The following is an 18,209-nucleotide window of genomic DNA, read 5'->3' as shown; positions in this document are numbered from 1 at the left end:
TGCCCTGTACTGTTGCTCATTTCCCTTGTAATCACTCAGTTACTGATTGTTTATATGGATCCTCTCAGTGTATCTAAATGATCTTGATTTTGCTAGCTTTTTTCTTATTGTTGAGTTGTTCCAGTGTGTCCAACTTCTCATGACCCTATTTGGGGTTTTCTTAATGCTGGATGTGGTCTACCATTTGCTTCTCCAGATAATTTTACAGATGAGGAAACAGAAACAAACAGTGTTAAGTCAAGAGTCCAAGATCACTCAGCTACTAAGTGTCTGAGGCTGGATTTTAATTCAGATTTTTTTAACTCCAGGGCCAACACCAAATAGATAGATGCCTTCTTTGCCTCCTTACTTCATTGATAAATTCAACTCTTCATTGATCCTTGCTTTTCATGTGTGTTGTGCCTTCCCAATCCTGGCTCTTTCCTCATTTCCTTCAGCTGTTAGAATCTAGCCTAGACAGATTCTCAAAATCAGAATCCCCACTATCTGCCTAGAAAACACAATAAATTCAAGCCCCTGAATTTGAAAGTTCAGAATTCATATACCCTTTCTTATTTGGTTATTGGGTCTCTCCTTGACTGAGCTGCTATGTTTTCCTTCTTGATAAGGAAATAAAGTAAAATATGATCTTTTATCTTTCCCTTTCTGGTGATCATACTTCAGCATTTCCCTTTCTGAAAAGTTTTACTAAAAATGCTGTAGTAGAAAAAAAAAATGATATAGGTAGGAAAATCGGGTTAATCAACCAATGTTGGCTGAAGTTCCAGAAACTTTTAGAAAAGTCACATTTCTTTTTTTCTTATCTTTCCCCAGGATTTATACTTACCTGCTTTTCTTACTTGCTAGAAGGGGAAGAGTCAATATTAGGGAATGTAAATAAGTTTTTCAGATCCTAAAGAAGAATTTTTGGAAAGTCAAGATAAATATTTATTTATCACCAATTATGTGACAAGACACTATGTTGAGTACTATGAGATGTAAAGAAACAAAAACAATCCCTTCATTTGAAGAATTTATATTCTAGTTGGGGAATCGTGGCCTGAGCTCTTAAAGTGCCATTCCAGGACTTCCACCCCAAGAAAATGGCCAATATAGCACCAAGTTCTGTTGGTTTTTCATAGATATTTATTGGAATCACCAGTTAGAGGCCTATATATTTCCCTATTACATTACATTCCCCAGTTTATTATATTGATGGAATACAGAGTACCTCTGATTCAATTTTCACATGTCAAAAAAAGAACACTAGACTTAGACCAATCCAGAATTTCTGAATCTGAAGGGGCCCCAGAAACCATCTAGTTCAAACCAGTCTTCACAGGGCATCACCTTGAGTGCCTTAACCATTCTGGTTAACCTCCCCTCAATACATTATTTGCAATGTTCCACATTGAGCTCCCTATCCTAGTAAAAGAATGGGGAGATGTCTTTTTACATCCCCTCTCTGGAGCCAAATTTATTGTATGTAATTTTTGATTATTTTGTGGCAGTTCCTTTTTCTCTTTACATTGTTTTCTAATCATTGTTTTTCTAGCTCCTCTTATTGATCTTTGCATTAGTTTATGTAAATCTTTCCATACTTCTTTAAATTCATTATATCATTTCTTACAGCATGGTAATACCCCATGGCATTCTTGTACCACAATGTGTTTAGCTATTCCCCAAGGATGATCATCGATTTTGTTTCTTGTTCGTTGCTTGTACAAAATGTGCTGTTTTACATATTTTGGCTTCTTTTTGTCAGTGATCTACCTGGGATACCATGCCTGGCAGCTAGATATTCTAATCCCACCTTAGACTCTTACTAGTAGTGATTTTCCTCTATCATTTATGTTATCATTCCATGTCACCACCGTGAACAATCCTGTCCCTTCTTTCCCTAACATATAATAGAAGCCCTGTGTGTGGCTCTGAACATCCATCACCACCTTTGGTTCACCCTGAGCTCTAGAAGTCTTGATATTCTTCTCCTAGGCTATCTTCAAATATCTGAAGGACTGTCATCCAAAAGAGGAATTTTTTTTCTGCTTGGCCCCAGAAGAGTAAACAAGTTATAATGATTATAAGCTTCAAGGAAGCAAATTTAGTTTTGATATAAGGAAAAACTTTTTTTAACAATTAGAACTGTCCAAAGAGAGACAAAAGAAGCAAGATCGTAGGCACCCTGCCATTGGAGAACATCAATATAGGTAGGGTGACCATTATAGAGGGAATTTTTTTTAGAATATAGACTAGATTGGAAAGTCATTTTCAGTTCTGAAATTCATTAATTTTTATTATATTTGTCTTCAACTTCAGTTACCTGCCTTGCTTCAATCTTTGCTATATCTGTGTGTATATGTGATTTAAAATTTTTTTTTTGAATTCCCAACACAGCCATATATGACTATGAGTTAGGAAGCTCTCTATTTTATTCTTATCAGCAGCTCTTGTCCCAGTTGTCCAATTCTGGACCTGTTTCTGGATCTTTTCTGTCCAGTTCACTGGGCGTTCTTCACTTGCTTTCTTCTGGGTTGGTGCTCAGAATACTGATACAGATGTTAGCAAATTCACATAAAGGGAAGGCAGACTTTGGGGGTGGGGGAAAGTTATGGGAGGAAGAAAGGACAGAAAAGTAGGAAGAAGAGTGATGACCCCTAAATGCTGCTATTGTAGAGTAACTTACCTGAACTGTTCCAAACATAAGTCTCCTGGAAATTTCACTATTCTGCACATAATTCCCCTGCATATCAGAGGGTCAGCCAATTCAGATAAGAAGCAGGGAGAAGTTTCCTCTGCTGAATGAAAGCTGCTCCAACACAGCTGCTTCCAGATGGAAGGTGTAACTTCTCCCCTCAGTGAGGCTTCCTGGCTCCATTCTGGGGTCCTTTGGAGTCTCTCTCCCTCTTTCCTTCTGTCCCTCCCTCCCTCCCTCCCTCCTTTCTCTCTCTCTTTCTCTTTCTGTCTCTCTTTCTCCTTTCCTTTTCCTCCTTCCCTCCCTTTTCCCTCCTTCTCCCCTCCCTTTCTCTCTTTCCCTCTGTCTCTCTGTCTGTCTCTTCCCCCTCCCTCCTTACATTCCTCCCTCCCTCCCTCTCTCTTTCTCTCCCTCTGTCTCTTCTTCCTTCTCTTTCCCTCTGTGTCTCTCTCCCTCCTTCTCTTCCTCTTTCCTCCCTTTATTCCTCTTTCTTGCTCTTGCTCTCTTTCTTTCTCTCTCTCTCCCTCCCTCTTTCCTTTTAAAAAAATCATTCACATATTATTCAGAAGGCTCAAACTTCCTGGAATTTCTATTAAGGATTCCAGTTTTCCCAACAAATATTTGAAAACTCCACAATTTTATCTGATAGTAAGAATCCTTCATTTTTCTAAAGGTAACCATAGTTATGTCATGTCATCACTTTTTTGACTATGATTGATGGTGGTGGAAGAATGATTCACAAGAGAATAGTTGTTGGAAAATGGACAAACCAGTACTCTTGTCAAAATGCAAATTCACACAAAAATGCTCATGAACAGAAGGTGATGCTCAATATGCCTCTTCTAGGTATGTTTCTGAATAAATAGAATAGTGAATTGGCCCATGAGATTAGATCCTGCCTTAGTCTAAATGGGAAAAAAAGTATGCAGTCCTTTTTATTCGTTCAATTAATTTTGAACCTATCTAGAAAACTAATAGACTTATAATTGATATTCTTGCTTTTAGTCCAAGTGCATGGGTTAATCTGTACTGGGACAATCTTTCTGCAAGATTGAAGAGCAGAGAGAATTGATAAGAGACTGAAAAGGACTGTGGTATAGAGGAGGGAAATTGATGACAATCCTGTCAATGTAGTATCCTGAGGCTTGGTTTTGGTTATTCCTTCTCTGAGGTTAGACTTAAACTCATTGTCAGTCCCCTCCCCTTTTAGATGCGACAGCCAGATCATGAGATAGTATAAAATACAAGCATGTATTCTGTACCCTGGTCATGGAGGAATCACAAAGAAGACCAGTGCCTCCAGATGACCTCTTCAAAGGCATTCATAGCCAGATACCATATGTAGAAAACAGAGGAAACAAGAGTAGATCTTCCTGCCTAAATCACTCTTGTTTTTCCAAACTTCACTTGATCATTTACTTTCATATGATTTCATTCATTGCATGGTGAATAGAGCCAACTGTTCCCATCTGTAAATCAGGCCTGCTCTTCTGCATTAATCCCATACTAGTAAACTAAATTTCCTTATAATTCAAGTGTGGACAAAACTGCCAAGTCTATCCGGTTTGTGGCCCCACCTGGATTTTTGCACTTGGTTGCCCTTTTTAAAAACAAACAGGTGTTTTCAGTAAAGTAGAAACTGAAGTTATATGGATTACATGGACTGGAGGTAAAAGTTAGGACATGAGAAGAGTAAAAAAGGTTTGGAATGATTATTGTGAAGAATATGAAATAGATTTTCAAAGAGTAGCTGAAGTTATATGGATTACACTTGTGATGTGTGAAATCAATGTAGTACCTTGACATTCTCAAACAATGCTTATCGAGCTGGGAGTGAGAACAATTAATGTAGGAGTTACAGCATTACAGAAGGTTAAAAAATGGGAATTCTCAAAAGTCAAGGTAAAGAATTTGGTGATAGTGCCTAGGGAATGATTTAAGTAGCTGACAGGTTAGCAGATGGGGGGCAAATTAAGATGTATGAGTTGGGTGGAATAGACTTGAAAAATAGGTGAGGGAAAGTGATTATAAGGAAAAGTAAGTTCAATAAGAGGAAGGTAGGGAGAAATGGAAGTAGAGGGAATTAGGTCAGAGCTGAAATTTGAAGTTTGTAGGTTCAGAACTGGAAGGCACTTTGATGATTATCTGATGAAGCCAGTTCCGTTCTTTAATCCCATAAACTTTTGGCAGACGAAGAAGTGTAGAATCTGCTATTGTATTATATTACTATATTGATCTGTGTAAATACCTTTTTCTTTTTGTTAGATTCAGCTATCACATCTTACTTATCTCTGTATCTTCTCCTGTCTAGCACAATGCACAAAACCACAGGTACTTAATAAATGTTTTTGAATTAATAAGATTATAAACCAAGTATTAAATTTATTGAGAAAATTGGAAAAAATGCTCTGGAAGATTTGTGAATGAAGGACGTTGAGAGGGCAATATGTTTGGGCTACATGGGATTGAAGGAAGAAAGCTTATTTAGGAATGATGACTGGAAGATTTGGAACAGAAAAGGGAGTATATTTCATCTTGTCAAAGAAAAACAAAAACCAAAAAAACTCCTTCCCCTCCCCCCCCCCCGTAAATGAAGCAGCTAAGTGGAGCAGTGGACATATTGCTGGTCTTGGAATTGGGAAAAATAGTTCCAACATAGTAGCTGTGTAATCCTGGCTAAACCATTTAATTCTATTTGTCTGAATTTCCTCATCTATAAAATGGGGATAATATAAATTCTTAGTAAAAGCTATTATTATCATTATTATTAATGTTGTTCAGTCAGTTTTCATTGTTGTCTGAGGCAAGGCAGAGTTGGGAGGAATTTACTATTGGACACTGACTTGCAAGTGCAGCTAGTTCCCTTTAATTGGACAGCGTGGATCAATGACCTGACAGCTTCACCTTAATCTGTCTGCATTAGTTCTAGAGGAGAGGGATCATGGGAGTGACAGCTGATCCCTATAACCCACAAATACCTTATTATCCCCAGCCATCTGCATCTGATTCTCACAAGGGCTTAAAAGCAGGCAGAGAATAAGGAGGAACACCTGAATGAGAGAGAGGAAAATAGTACCACCACTGTAGCCTACCTTAGTTGATCATAAGTCTTACTTCTTTACTACATAAGCATTGTCAGGTGAAAGGATCCAGTTGTTGCAATTATTTTAAAAATGAACTTGTGATTTTATTGCTGCAGGGAACTCTTGGTGAAGAATCCCTCTCCTAATGCATACCAGGTACTGCTCTACAAGTTAATTCTCTTCTTCCTCCCCACCATCCCTCCCTCCTCCTCCTCACCCCACTTCCCCCCTTCTCCTCCTCCTCCTTTCTTTCCTAGGTAGTGAGTGTGCTCTGGCACCCCTTCCTTTTGCCCTCCCCTCCCACCCCCCATCGAAATGGAAACTTTAACAAGCTCTGTTTTTGACTCAGACAAGTTTTCTCTTCCTAGGAAGCCTGATGGCAACCTTCTCCTAACCATGGTGCCAGACTTAATGTGGATACCATCTTCAGCCTCCTCTGAAAGGGAGACTAAAAGCAATGCACCCCAAAACGTGTTATAGTTTTATGGAATTTTCCAGGGAACATTTGGAAACTAAGAAAGCGACTTGTTGAAGTCAGCCAATATATATTAGAGGTTTTTATCTCTATCCATCATAGTACATTGAGTTGTGTTTTGGCCCTTGTTATTTTTAATTAAAAAAAAATCACACCTGTGATTTTATCAGAGTAGGGAGCTCTTGGTTGGGAACTTCTCTCACCAATGCCTCTTCTCTGCGTCTTATTGTCTCCATTAATGAGAGTTTGTGTCTTTCCCAGATCAATACAGTCTGTTTGAGGTCAAATTTAGATTCCGACTTTCTGTCCATTATACTGCCCTTCCCCTCTAAAATATGAAAACAAGCAATGACAAATCCCTTTCCACTTTATAAGCCATAAGAAAAATCTTACCAGTTTTTCTGTGCTTTGCGGGAATTGTAATAAGGGATTGGGGAGAAGCATGGCTAAGGATATCGTGCTTTAGCAATTTTGCTTTTTCACATGACACATTGACAAGAATAATTTAGTTCCATGGATATATACAACTTGATTCCGAGAGATAATAATGTAAGGATCCGAAGGCTGCAGTTAAAGCTGCTTCTTCCCCTGAACTCAGTTGGGAAATAAATCTTACAGGTCTGGAACTGTTTGAATAATTAAGGCACACTGGCTATCTTTATGCCTGGTTATTCCCCACCCCAGACACTATTTCTTGTTCTAAAGTTGGTAATCAAATTAATGTGACAATTCCTGGAAAAGATATCAGTCAATTGTTTCATGCTTCTGCTCACCATTCCTCTAACTCCCCAAACCAGGATACCTACCTTGAGTGACCACTTCTGTTATTTGTGTTGTTTTCCTATAGAAGAACTTCAGCTTATTGAAGGCAGGGATTATCTTTTCTATTTGTATTCTCAACTTTGCACATGTAGACAGTTCTTGCTTTATTTTGCATTATACAAATTCTTTCTAGGCTTGAGCTCCAGCTCCCCAGCAAGTGGGAGCAAGAGTGGCAGAAGCAGTAGCACCACCATTGCTACCAGTACAGATATAACCCCTTGCCAGGAGTCCTCCCTTTCAAGCTCTTTAGTTCCTCCCATTGTGGGAGCCCCAGACACTGAAGTTGTTCAAGGTGCAAAGGCTTACAAAAATTTGAGGGGTGGGAAAAAAAGGAGGGCAGGCCCAGAGGTAAGAGGGGAGGTCAGAGGGATAGTTTACTTAAGTTAGGATTGACTGAAGTATACATTCATAAAATCACTTTTGAATTCACTCTGTCAATTATTTTTCTGGGATTAGGAAGTTTGGCCAAAATCCTGAAAATTAATGAGGAAAAAAAGGAGAATAGGCAAAATCTTTGGCTTCAGTCCCTTAGCCAAGGAAAAGATGTCTTGAAAATGCTGACTGTGGAAGGAAAGCTCACAATATGTTGATTTGAAGTTTTAATTGCAAATATACCAATCATATTCCAACTTATCTGACCACTTTGGCAACTTCATCAAACTACTTTGGGGACTTCATCAATTATCTCTTGAGCTTTTCTACAAAGGAGTTGAACATACCCAGTAGACAAGTCGTGGAGGTCTACACATTGAAATCTCAATCTCAACTGCAGATTATGAGAAATTTCTTGTTTGAGGATTTGGAATGATTTCCATGTTGTTTATTGATAATAAAACACATCAACCTTGCCCTTATCAATGTATAAATTTTCTGTACTTCAGGATGAAAGTTGAGATGACACATAACATCATTTTCGAGATACATTTTTGAAAGAAATTTCTCCATAGATCTTAGCTCTTCCAAAATCTAGGTGATCTCTTATGACTTTAGATCCTGATCCATGGTCATTTTCTCCATCCCATTTTTTTCATCATCTTCTGAAAATTCATTTTTTCCATTGGTTTTACTTGAAATTCCCTCAATAATCTAATCATGTAATTCCTCAGCATTTTCAATTTCAGTGACCTCCTCTTCTACCCCATTTCAATTGTACCCAGTAATACCTAAAAATTTACCTTATCTCAGAATTGTACTACTTCCCAAATCCACAAATTTGGATTTCTGCTTTAAATTACAATCTTTTGACCTTCTACATATCTCATTTCCTTTTGCCAAATATACTTATTACTCATGTGACCTTTAGTCTCTTGCTTTATCCCATCATCAATTCTGTAATATCATCAGATCTCTAAAGTTGCCTATAGGTTATGGAAGATGACATAGAAGAAGTTTATACTTTATAAAAAATTATATATGATAAAATTTTTAGTTTCCTGTATGTTATTTTTTATATATTTTAAGGGCTATTTATAATTTTAAAAAATTAAACTTGATTCTGGGTGTGTTATAACATTTAAAAGGTTGCCTGTTAATTGTGGAGTAGTTGAACAAATTATGTTATATGAATTCAATGAAGCATTGTTTCACCATAAAAATGATGAGAGGTGATTTTAGAGAATCATGACCTGAATTATGATCTGAATCATATGAAATGAGCAGAACCAGGAGATGTTTATATAAGACAATATTGTAAAGAAAAATAATTTTGAAAGATTTAAGAATTCTGATCAACCATGTCTCCAGAGGACCTGTCATGAGGCATGTTAATTCCTGACAGAGAGGTGATGAACTCATGGCCACTGTGTGCATTTGTTTTTTGCTTGACAGGGCTTACGTAGTATGAAGCTCTTTTTCTTTCTTAGTTTTTCATTAATAGAGGAGGAGAGAGATGATTTGTAAAGAGATTGCCTCCCCCCAAAAAAAAGAAGGACATGGAAATATTTTTTTTAAACACATAGAAGAGAACAGAAGGGTAAAAGGAAGCAAAAATATACAGGGGAGTTTTGAAAGTAATATTTAGAATTTATTTTATACTTTTAAAAAAGTTATGAAATGAAAATTCATGATTTCGTATACAATTATATTTTTCTGTGTTTTGCTGTATACCTGGAGATGCTCATTATTGGGATATTTAAGCTCAGAATTAAAAATAATCAGAGTGCATAATTATTCAGGAGTGGTATAGACTTGGTCTCTGAAATCTCTTTAAACTTTGAAATTGTGAATTTTCTTTGAAAAAATGATCCAAATCTATGAATAGCTTAAGAGGAAAGGATTGGGAGGAAGAAGAGGGCTTTCTTTGGAATTAGAAATCTTGATCAGCATCTCTTGGAACTGCCAATTATCTGACTGCTGAAATAACAGTTTTAAGAGACTTGCGTCAGGGTTTCTGCAACTCGTTTATTTCAGCCAACTCCAAAAAGGAGACAAAAAGTACACTTGATGACCATTTTTGATTGGTTTACAAAAGTAGTCAGTGTAAAAATGTTGTTCACTTCTAAAAAATAAAAATGGCTGAAGAGAAGTAGCCCTTGGCAGACCTTCTGGAGGGAGTCAAGGAAGAAGCATGGATATTTGGCTAAAACTTCCCTTCATCCCTCCTGGCTACCAATCAGTCTTCTATAAGCTTGGAAACTTTGAACTCTGGCAAAGCAGAAGTCTCAGTTCTGACAAATGGACTGAAATGTTGGAGTTTGGTTCCTTCTTCCAGATCATGTTCAGTACAGCTGAATGAATTGTAGAGAGTTGTGACTATCTTTTTGATAGAGTCCAGAGTAAATAATAGGAAAAAAATGTCATTTTAGGGAGACTTTATGATACACATGCTTGGTTCTAACTTTAGGTAAAATGAAGTGATATATCTTCTGAGTTACTTAATTACTAAAAAGGAAATTATATGAATTATTAGACTGTGGTCTCTGGGGTAGTGACATCCCATGTGAGCATTTATCTTAAGGTAATTGACATTACTGACATTCTAGTTAGATACTACATATAATGCCTTGTTATTCATGGGAACTAGAGCTTGCTTCTGGGTCATCAGTGATAATTCATTTCTTTTCATTGGCCTGTCTTTTTGAAATAGATCTCTTTCATGATTTTAGATTATTCTTTGATATGATAAATAAGCAGTCTTCACAACTGACGTAGAATTTTTCTTTAATTGATAGTGTCTGATTGTTAACATTCAGGGTATAACAAATACCTTCCCATGGTCTCAGGAGTTCAGGCATTTTTCATTAAAAGTTTTGGAAGATGCCCAGGCTTGAATCAAGAAGAGATGGCTGTAATCCTTCCTCTGACTTTGTGACCCTAGACAAGCCACTTAACCTCATAGGGTCCCAGTTAAGTCTATAAAATGATAAGATGAAGAAAAATACCAACCTGTCTCAGTAAGGGGAGTTTACTCATTGACATTTCCCTATACCAATACAATCATAGATCTGAGGGGGAGGCAACGGGGGGATTTTACAAAAGGGTTATTTCTTTAAGATTGGAAAGCATTTGTAAGTAGAAAAAAAGAATCATTACTGTTGTTTAAATAATCTTTTAGGGTTGATAGAGCCCCTTTCTCTTCAAGTAATAGCAGTCTCATTTTATGGGGTGTGGGAGGTACAGTCCTAAAACCTAGGAGAATAACCTGCCTTCCCAGGGTCACATTCTTAGTAAATATCAGTATTAGGACTCCTAACTTGGCCTCTTATTTCCACATCTTTCTGTTCCACCATTCCTCACTATCTCAGAATGGCAAATACATCTATCATGAAATGAATTTTAATTTGATTATTGCCAAGAGAACAAGTCTTACTTTGTGGAAGTGCTTTCCTAAAATTCCTGGGACATCTAATTCATCCCCTTAAGATCCTTCCTATGTTCTAAGAAATCAGCCACATGACTAGTATTTGAATATGCAATTAATGTTTATTATTAAGACAAATTTTAGGCCCAATAGGTGACCCCATCGATTTGTATTTGTCTACTTTTTAGCACAGTGGAGCTGGCTGTATCAAAGCAGCATGTTTATATTTATGAACAGTTGATCAGACTTAGAACATATTTCATTGTTTTAAATGATTATAGAAGTTTCTGGTTCTTGTATTTTTGCTTTTATGGCATATTGTTGGTAGTTTATAGAAGTCAAAGCTAAAAAAACAAAACAAAACAAGCAAAAGAACCCAAAACCTGGCCATATCAAGGTAGATTAATAAGCAACTGTCTTGTGGGATAAAACCCATCCAAACCAGTCAAACTCTTGGAAATTGGCAATCCTAATTTTGGTTAAAGATATGATTTGTTTGCTGCTGAATCCTTAGGATTACTATCCTCAATTATAACATTGTTTCTATAGGAAAATATGATCCATTTTACAATTGTCTACTTTATGGTTTAGTTTCCACAACTGCATTCTGAGCTAACAAAAAAAAAAAAAAAAAAGGAAACTGCCTGTAATTTCCCAATGTTTATTTTATTGGGTTCAAATTGAATCCCACATTTGATCTATTCATCTGCCTTTTCAAACTGCTGACCTATATAGATAATATGTTCATTAGATTTTTTAAATTGTGAGTATAAGACATTCTTTATTAGGATCATAATACCTAATGATATATAATAGATGACCAAACTAATAATGTCCTTGAGGTCAGAAACTGTTTTCATCTTTTGTACTTCCTAGCATTAGGCTGGACACAGTTGTATTGTTGTTGTTCAGTCATCCTTGTGTCCCATGGACCATAGCACACCAGGCCCTTCTTTCCTCCAATATTTCTTGAATCCAAATTCATTTTCACCGTTTCCATGACACTCTCTGTTTCTTCCTCTGCCATCCCCCTTTCCTTTTGTTTTCAATCTTTCCAACATGAGGGGCTTTTCTAATGAGTCTCATTTTCTTATTATGTGGTCAATGTATTTAAGCTTTGGCTTCACTATTTGACTTTCCAGTGCATATACTGGATTATTTTCTTTACATATTGAATGAGTTGATCTCCTTGCTGTTCAAGGAACTCTTAAAAGTCTTCTCCAGCACCTTAATATGAAAGCCTTGATTCTATATGCTCACCAACTCTTACAACTAGACATTAACCAGTTTATTGCTTCTCTTCTAATCTTGTCTGCATTTGTTTTATTTGTACAAAACCTTTTTAACTTAATATAATTACAATTATCTATTTTGTGTTCAAAAATGAATTCCACTTCTTTTTTGACCACAAATTCCTTTCATTCTCCACAGATCCAAGAGATAAACTATCCAGAAACTGAAAAAAATCATAGGTTTGACTAGATATTTGTCAGTAAAGTGATGTCTCTGTTTTTTAGTATGCTGTCCACATTTGCCATAGCTTTCCTTCCATGGAAATTTTAATTTCAATTTCCTTTGAATTTCATGGCTGGTGTTGTTGTCTGCAGTGGTCTTTCAACCCAAGATTATAAATCTGACATTACTTCCATTTATTTTTTTCCCTTCCTTCTTTCTTTTTGTCTTCAAGGACCTAGTTGGCTGTATTTATTTATTTTTATTTTTATTTATTTTTGTATTTTTAATAAAACTTTTTAATTTTCAAAACATATGCATGGATAATTTTTCAACATTATCCTTGCAAAACCTTGTGTTCCATTTTTCCCTGCCTTCACCCTACCCCCTCTCCTAGATGCCAAGTAATCCACTATACATTAACATGATAAAAATATATGTTAAATCCGATATATGCATATATATTTATACAATTATGTTGTGCACAAGAAAAATCAAATCAAAAAGGAAAAAAATTGAGAAACAAAATAAAATATGAGCAAACCACAAAAAAAGTGAAAACAGTATGTTGTGATCCACACTCAATTCTCACAGTTCTCTCTCTGGGTGTAGATGGCTCTCTTCATCACAAAATCATTGGAACTGGCCTAGATCATCTCATTATTGAAAAGAGCTATGGCTATCAGAATTGATCATTGTATTATCTTCTTATTGTTGTATACAATGATCTCCTGGTTCTGTTCACTTCACTTAGCATCAGTTCATGTAAGTCTCTCCAGGCCTCTCTGAAATCATCCTACTGATCATTTCTTATAGAACAATAATGTTCCATGACATTCATATACCATAACTTATATTCAGCATTTATTCAGATGGGCATCCACTCAGTTTCCAGTTTCTTGCCTCTACAAACAGGACTGCCACAAACATTTTTGCATATGTGGGTCCCTTTCCCTCCTTTAAGATCTCTTTGATATTGAGGCCTAGTAGAAACACTTCTGGATCAAAAGGTATGCACAATTTGATAGCCTTTTGGGCATAGTTCCAAATTGCTCTCCAGAATGGTTGGATCCATCATTTCACAACTCCTAGTGTCCCAGTTTTCCCACGTTCCCTTCAACATTGATCATTATCTTTTCCTATCATTATCATTATTCTTTTCCATTATCTTAGCCAATCTGAGAGGTGTTTAGTGGTACCTCAGAGTTATCTTAATTTACATTTCTCTGATCAATAGTGATTTAGTGGACCTTTTCAAATGACTAGAAATGGTTTTAATTTCTTCATCTGAAAATTGTCTTCATATTCTTTGACCATTTGTCAGTTGGAGAATGGCTTGAATTCTTATGAATCTGAGTCAATTATCTATATATTTTAGAAATAAAGCCTTTATTAGAAACTTTGAATGGAAAAATGTTTTCCCAGTTAATTGCTTCCCTTCTAATCTTGTCTACATTAATTTTGTTTGTACAAAATCTTTTTAACTTAATATAATCAAAATTATCTATTTTGTGTTCAAAAATGAATTCCAGTTCTTCTTTGGCCACAAATTCCTTTCCTTCTCCACAGATTCAAGAGGTAAAGTCTCCTTTGTTCTTCTAATTTGCTTATAATATCACTCTTTATGTCTAAATCATGAAGCCATTTCAACCTTATCTTGGCATATGGTGTATAAAAGGGGAGGTCAATGCCTAGTTTCTGCTATACTAGTTTTCAATTTTCCCAGCAGTTTTTGTCAAATAGTGAGTTTTTATTCCAAAAGCTGGGGTCTTTGGGTTTGTCAAACACTAAATTATTATAGTCATTGTCTATTTTTTCCTATGAACCTAATTTATTCCACTGATCAACTACTCTCTTTCTTAGCCAGTACCAAATGGCAAAACCAAATGGTTTTGATAACTGCTGCTTTATAATATAGTTTTAGATCTGGCACAGCTAGGCCACGTTCATTTGTATTTTTTTAATTAATTCTCTTGAAATTTTTGACCTTTTGTTCTTCCAGATGAACTTTGTTATTATTTTTCTAGGTCTATAAAATAATTTCTTGGGAGTTTGATTGGTATGGCACTAAAAAAAGTAGATTAATTTAGGTAGTATTGTCATTTTTATTATATTAGCTTGGCCTACCCATAAGCACTTGATATTTTCCATTTGATTAGACATGACTTTATTTGTGTGGAAAGTGTTTTGTAGTTGTGTTCATATATATATATAGTTCCTGACTTTGCCTTGACAGGTAGATTCCCAAATATTTTATATTATCGACAGTTATTTTAAATGGAATTTTTTTGGTATCTCTTGCTATTGGACTTTGTTGGTAATATGTAAAAATGCTGAGGATTTATGTGGATTTATTTTGTATCCTGCAATAAGTTATGAATTGTTTTTAGTGATTTTTAGGTGATTCTCTAGGGTTAGAGTATACCATCATATCATTTGCAAAGAGTGATAATTTGGTTTCCTCATTACCTATTCTAATTTCTTTAACCTCTTTTTATTCTCTCATTGCCAAAGCTGACATATTAAATACAATATTGAATAATAATGGTGATAGTGGGCAATTTTGTTTTACCTCTGATCTTACTGGGAATGGTTCTAGTTTGTCCCCATTACATATGATGCTTGCTTATGGGTTTAAATAGATGCCACTGATAATTTTAAGGAAAAAATAATTTATTCTTATACTCTCCAGTTTTTTCAATAGGAATGAGTATTGGATTTTATGAAATGCTTTTTCCTTCATCCACTGAGATAATTATATAATTTTTGTAAGTTATGCCAATAGTTTTTCTAATATTGAACTAGCCCCACTATTTCCATTTCTTCTCCCTCTGTTTGCCAAAAAGTGATGAAACCAGTTGTCAAATTCTTAGGTATTTAATATTTGTTGAGTGAATGAGTGAAATTCATTTATTTGAATATTTTCACCATGATCTATAAAGAATAGCATTTAAAAAATCAAATAAGATAATGTACATAAGAAGTTTTGTAAACTTTAAGACATTAGGTTAATATTGCTGCTGCTGATCAATAGAAAAAGAGTCTCTTTCTCTCAAAGAGTTTCTAGCATAATAATGGGGACATATCTATGTAAGAACATCCTAATATGAAAAGTATTAATTATGTGGTATAAACAATAAATACTATACTTCATTTGAAGAATGGAGTGATCAGTTTAGGTTCTAATGCCACACGTGGCTTCTTAAAAGGAGATGAGACTAGACCTAGACTTTGAAGGAAAATTTAAACAAAAGAAAGACAAGCAAAAATTATAAGAATATTTCAAGTAGAGAAAATGACTTGAATAAAGGTAAGACAATGAGAATGCCCTTTGTGAAAAGATGTATTTGACCAGTTCTAGAGGAACAAGAAGGGGAATGGTCTAATAAAAGGTTATAATTGTGGGACAGAAGATTGGGGTCAGACTGTGGATGAAAAACAGACTTGAATATTAATTATGTATTAATATTTGTTCTAATAGCAATGTCCAGAGAACAGTAGAAGCATCCGGGAAGTACAGTGTGCATCCTATAACAACAAACCTTTCATGGGTCGGTTTTATGAATGGGAACCATTTGCAGAAGGTAAGAGAGAGCCTAGATTATGGAATTTTTTGCAATATTTCTTTGGTTATTTGTTTATTGATTTACATGCATCATAAGTATCTAGCACATCATTTATAAACGTTTTTGCAATTGAAAACTTGAAGTTGGAGGATTTGTCCTGGTATATAACTTTTGAATAGCAGACTAAAAAAGAATTATTTAAGACCTTTCATTTTCATGTTTAAAAATGATTTAGTGTTATATATAATGATATAGTGTTAGTGTAGCTTATTGATAAACACTTGGAGATGTCTTTTATTTGTTGAAACTTAAAAATTCCAATATGTTTTTGGATCTAAGAAACAAAAGGATAGGATTTGTTTTGTTTTCTGTCCAGAATAAGATTTTTTTTTGGTAGGGGGAAGATGAATTTACAGATTTAAAATATTTAATTATTTCCTGTTAATCCTTCATTTTTTCTCTTCTCTTTCTTCCTTTGAGTCTTTTTCTATGAGAAGAGGGTTATCCCTAAGTATGTAAGATGCTGTTCCTAAAAGGGAAATAGAGTCAATCTTTTGAATATGTATTCTGAATCATTTAATGTGTCATTTAATATAGCGGGGAATAGTTATGTATATATTCTGAGAGCAGGATACAAGATTAGAAGAAATTAATTGGAGGATTTAAGGATGAAAGTAGAGACAGATTATTTGATTTGAGGTTGATAGATGTTGCTAGCTCTTGTCAGAGGGCTTTTATCTCCCTAGTAAAACTGCATAAAAGATCACCTTTTGAGAATAATTGTGATAGAATGAAAAATGTGAACTTAATGCAATATGTCATGAAAAGCTATAATGTCAGGAAAATTTTTAAAAAGCAAATTAAAGGAATGTCAGAGCTTTGTGGAGGATGTGTTTCTAAAGGCAGTTGTGAAATAACTAGCCACGGAGTCACAGATTTGGTTCTCGAAGGGGATAGAGATGTAATCTTGTCTAAACCTTTTTCATCCAGATGAGGATACCTAGCTCAGAGGAATGAAAGAACTTGCTCAAAATCGCACAAGTGGCAAATTGCAAGTTTAGAATAGCAAGCAATGAAGGCAGAATGAGGCAGATAATGTAATAGGGTTCTGGCCCTGAAATTGGGAAAATCTGAGTTCAAATCTATCCTCAGATAAACTCTGTAACCTTTGCCTGTCTGGTTTCACACTGAATGAAATAAAAATAAAATAAAAACAATAGCACCTACAAGCAAAATTGTCAGGAGAAAGGAAATAGTATCAATGAGGTACTTTTGTACACCTTAAAGCATTGTATGAATACTAGCTATAATGCTAATGATTAGGAATGGGCAAATGGATTGAGGGGAATTTGAAGGGCTTAATGAAAGTAAAATAGAGATTTTATGGTGAGAACTGAGCAGGTTAAGATGATTTGGGAGAATGGGAGAAATGACTTAAAAAGTTGTGATTGAGAGGGGCAGCACCAATCTCAACATCTGGACATCCAGGGTTGTGACCATGCTGTTTATAGCTAGTGTGAAGTGGATATTATCAGAGGGGAGGAAAGGGCTGAGAGGCAACTAGATAGCACAGTGGTTAGACAGGGAGATTTGAGTTCAAATGTGACCTTAAACACTTGCTAACTGTGTGACCCTGGGCAAGCCATCATACCCTATTATCCTCCATTCCTCATGTATAAAATGAGGACACACTGGATAAGGAAATGACAAATCACTCCAACAGCTTTGCCAAGAAAACACCAGATGGAATTAGGTAGAATTAGATTTGACTAAAAACAAACAGAAGGAAAGAATCAGATAGAGTGTCTTTATCAATGATAAAGTCAATGGGCATCATGGCCATTGATGAGGTAAGAGTAAGAATGTAAGGAAATGGAAGAAATTATTTAAAAGGCTGGATAAATCTTAGGCAGGCATAAAAGAATAGGGAGTCGAAGGAATGGGAAGTATGCAACATTGGTAAGAATTTTTAATATGGGGAGGCCCTCTGAGGTGCTAACTAGCATAGAAATAGTGCACACACAACACACTGAGCTTTAATGCTTTTTGTTATTGGCCACATATGCATAATAAAGACAGGAATGTGGACTTTGCTTCTTTCCTGAAACTTCATTTATATTCTAATCACAAAGGACCTCAGCAGCCATCTCCTTATTTTTATTTATTTGCTTACTTATTTATCTACCTATTCATTTAGTTATTTAGTAGATGGATGCATGTAGGTATATTACTGGAACATAATAAGCACTGAATAAATGTTTTTTGAAGGACTCTGTATATGTGCACACAGATTAATCTTTGAAACAAAGTTTGGGGGAGAGGATTAAGGATTCAGGCT

The 18,209-nt window shown here is 35.4% G+C and overlaps 1 protein-coding gene across 2 annotated transcripts in view; it reads left to right on the top strand.

Annotated features, from left to right (window-relative positions):
• The window catches only part of THSD4 (thrombospondin type 1 domain containing 4), an 850,332-nt gene that overhangs the window by 226,056 nt on the left and 606,067 nt on the right, over positions 1–18,209 (top strand). For both annotated transcript variants that reach the window (XM_031955286.1, XM_031955287.1), the window contains exon 6: positions 15,787–15,889. In XM_031955286.1, coding sequence (XP_031811146.1) covers positions 15,787–15,889 — 103 coding nt within the window. The remainder of the gene's footprint in view (positions 1–15,786; positions 15,890–18,209) is intronic.

The sequence above is a fragment of the Sarcophilus harrisii genome, chromosome 2 (assembly GCF_902635505.1).
Source record: "Sarcophilus harrisii chromosome 2, mSarHar1.11, whole genome shotgun sequence".
In the NCBI taxonomy this organism is placed as follows: Eukaryota; Metazoa; Chordata; class Mammalia; order Dasyuromorphia; family Dasyuridae; genus Sarcophilus; species Sarcophilus harrisii.
Note: the sequence above shows the minus strand (reverse complement) of the source record. Positions and strands in the feature narration are given on the sequence as shown.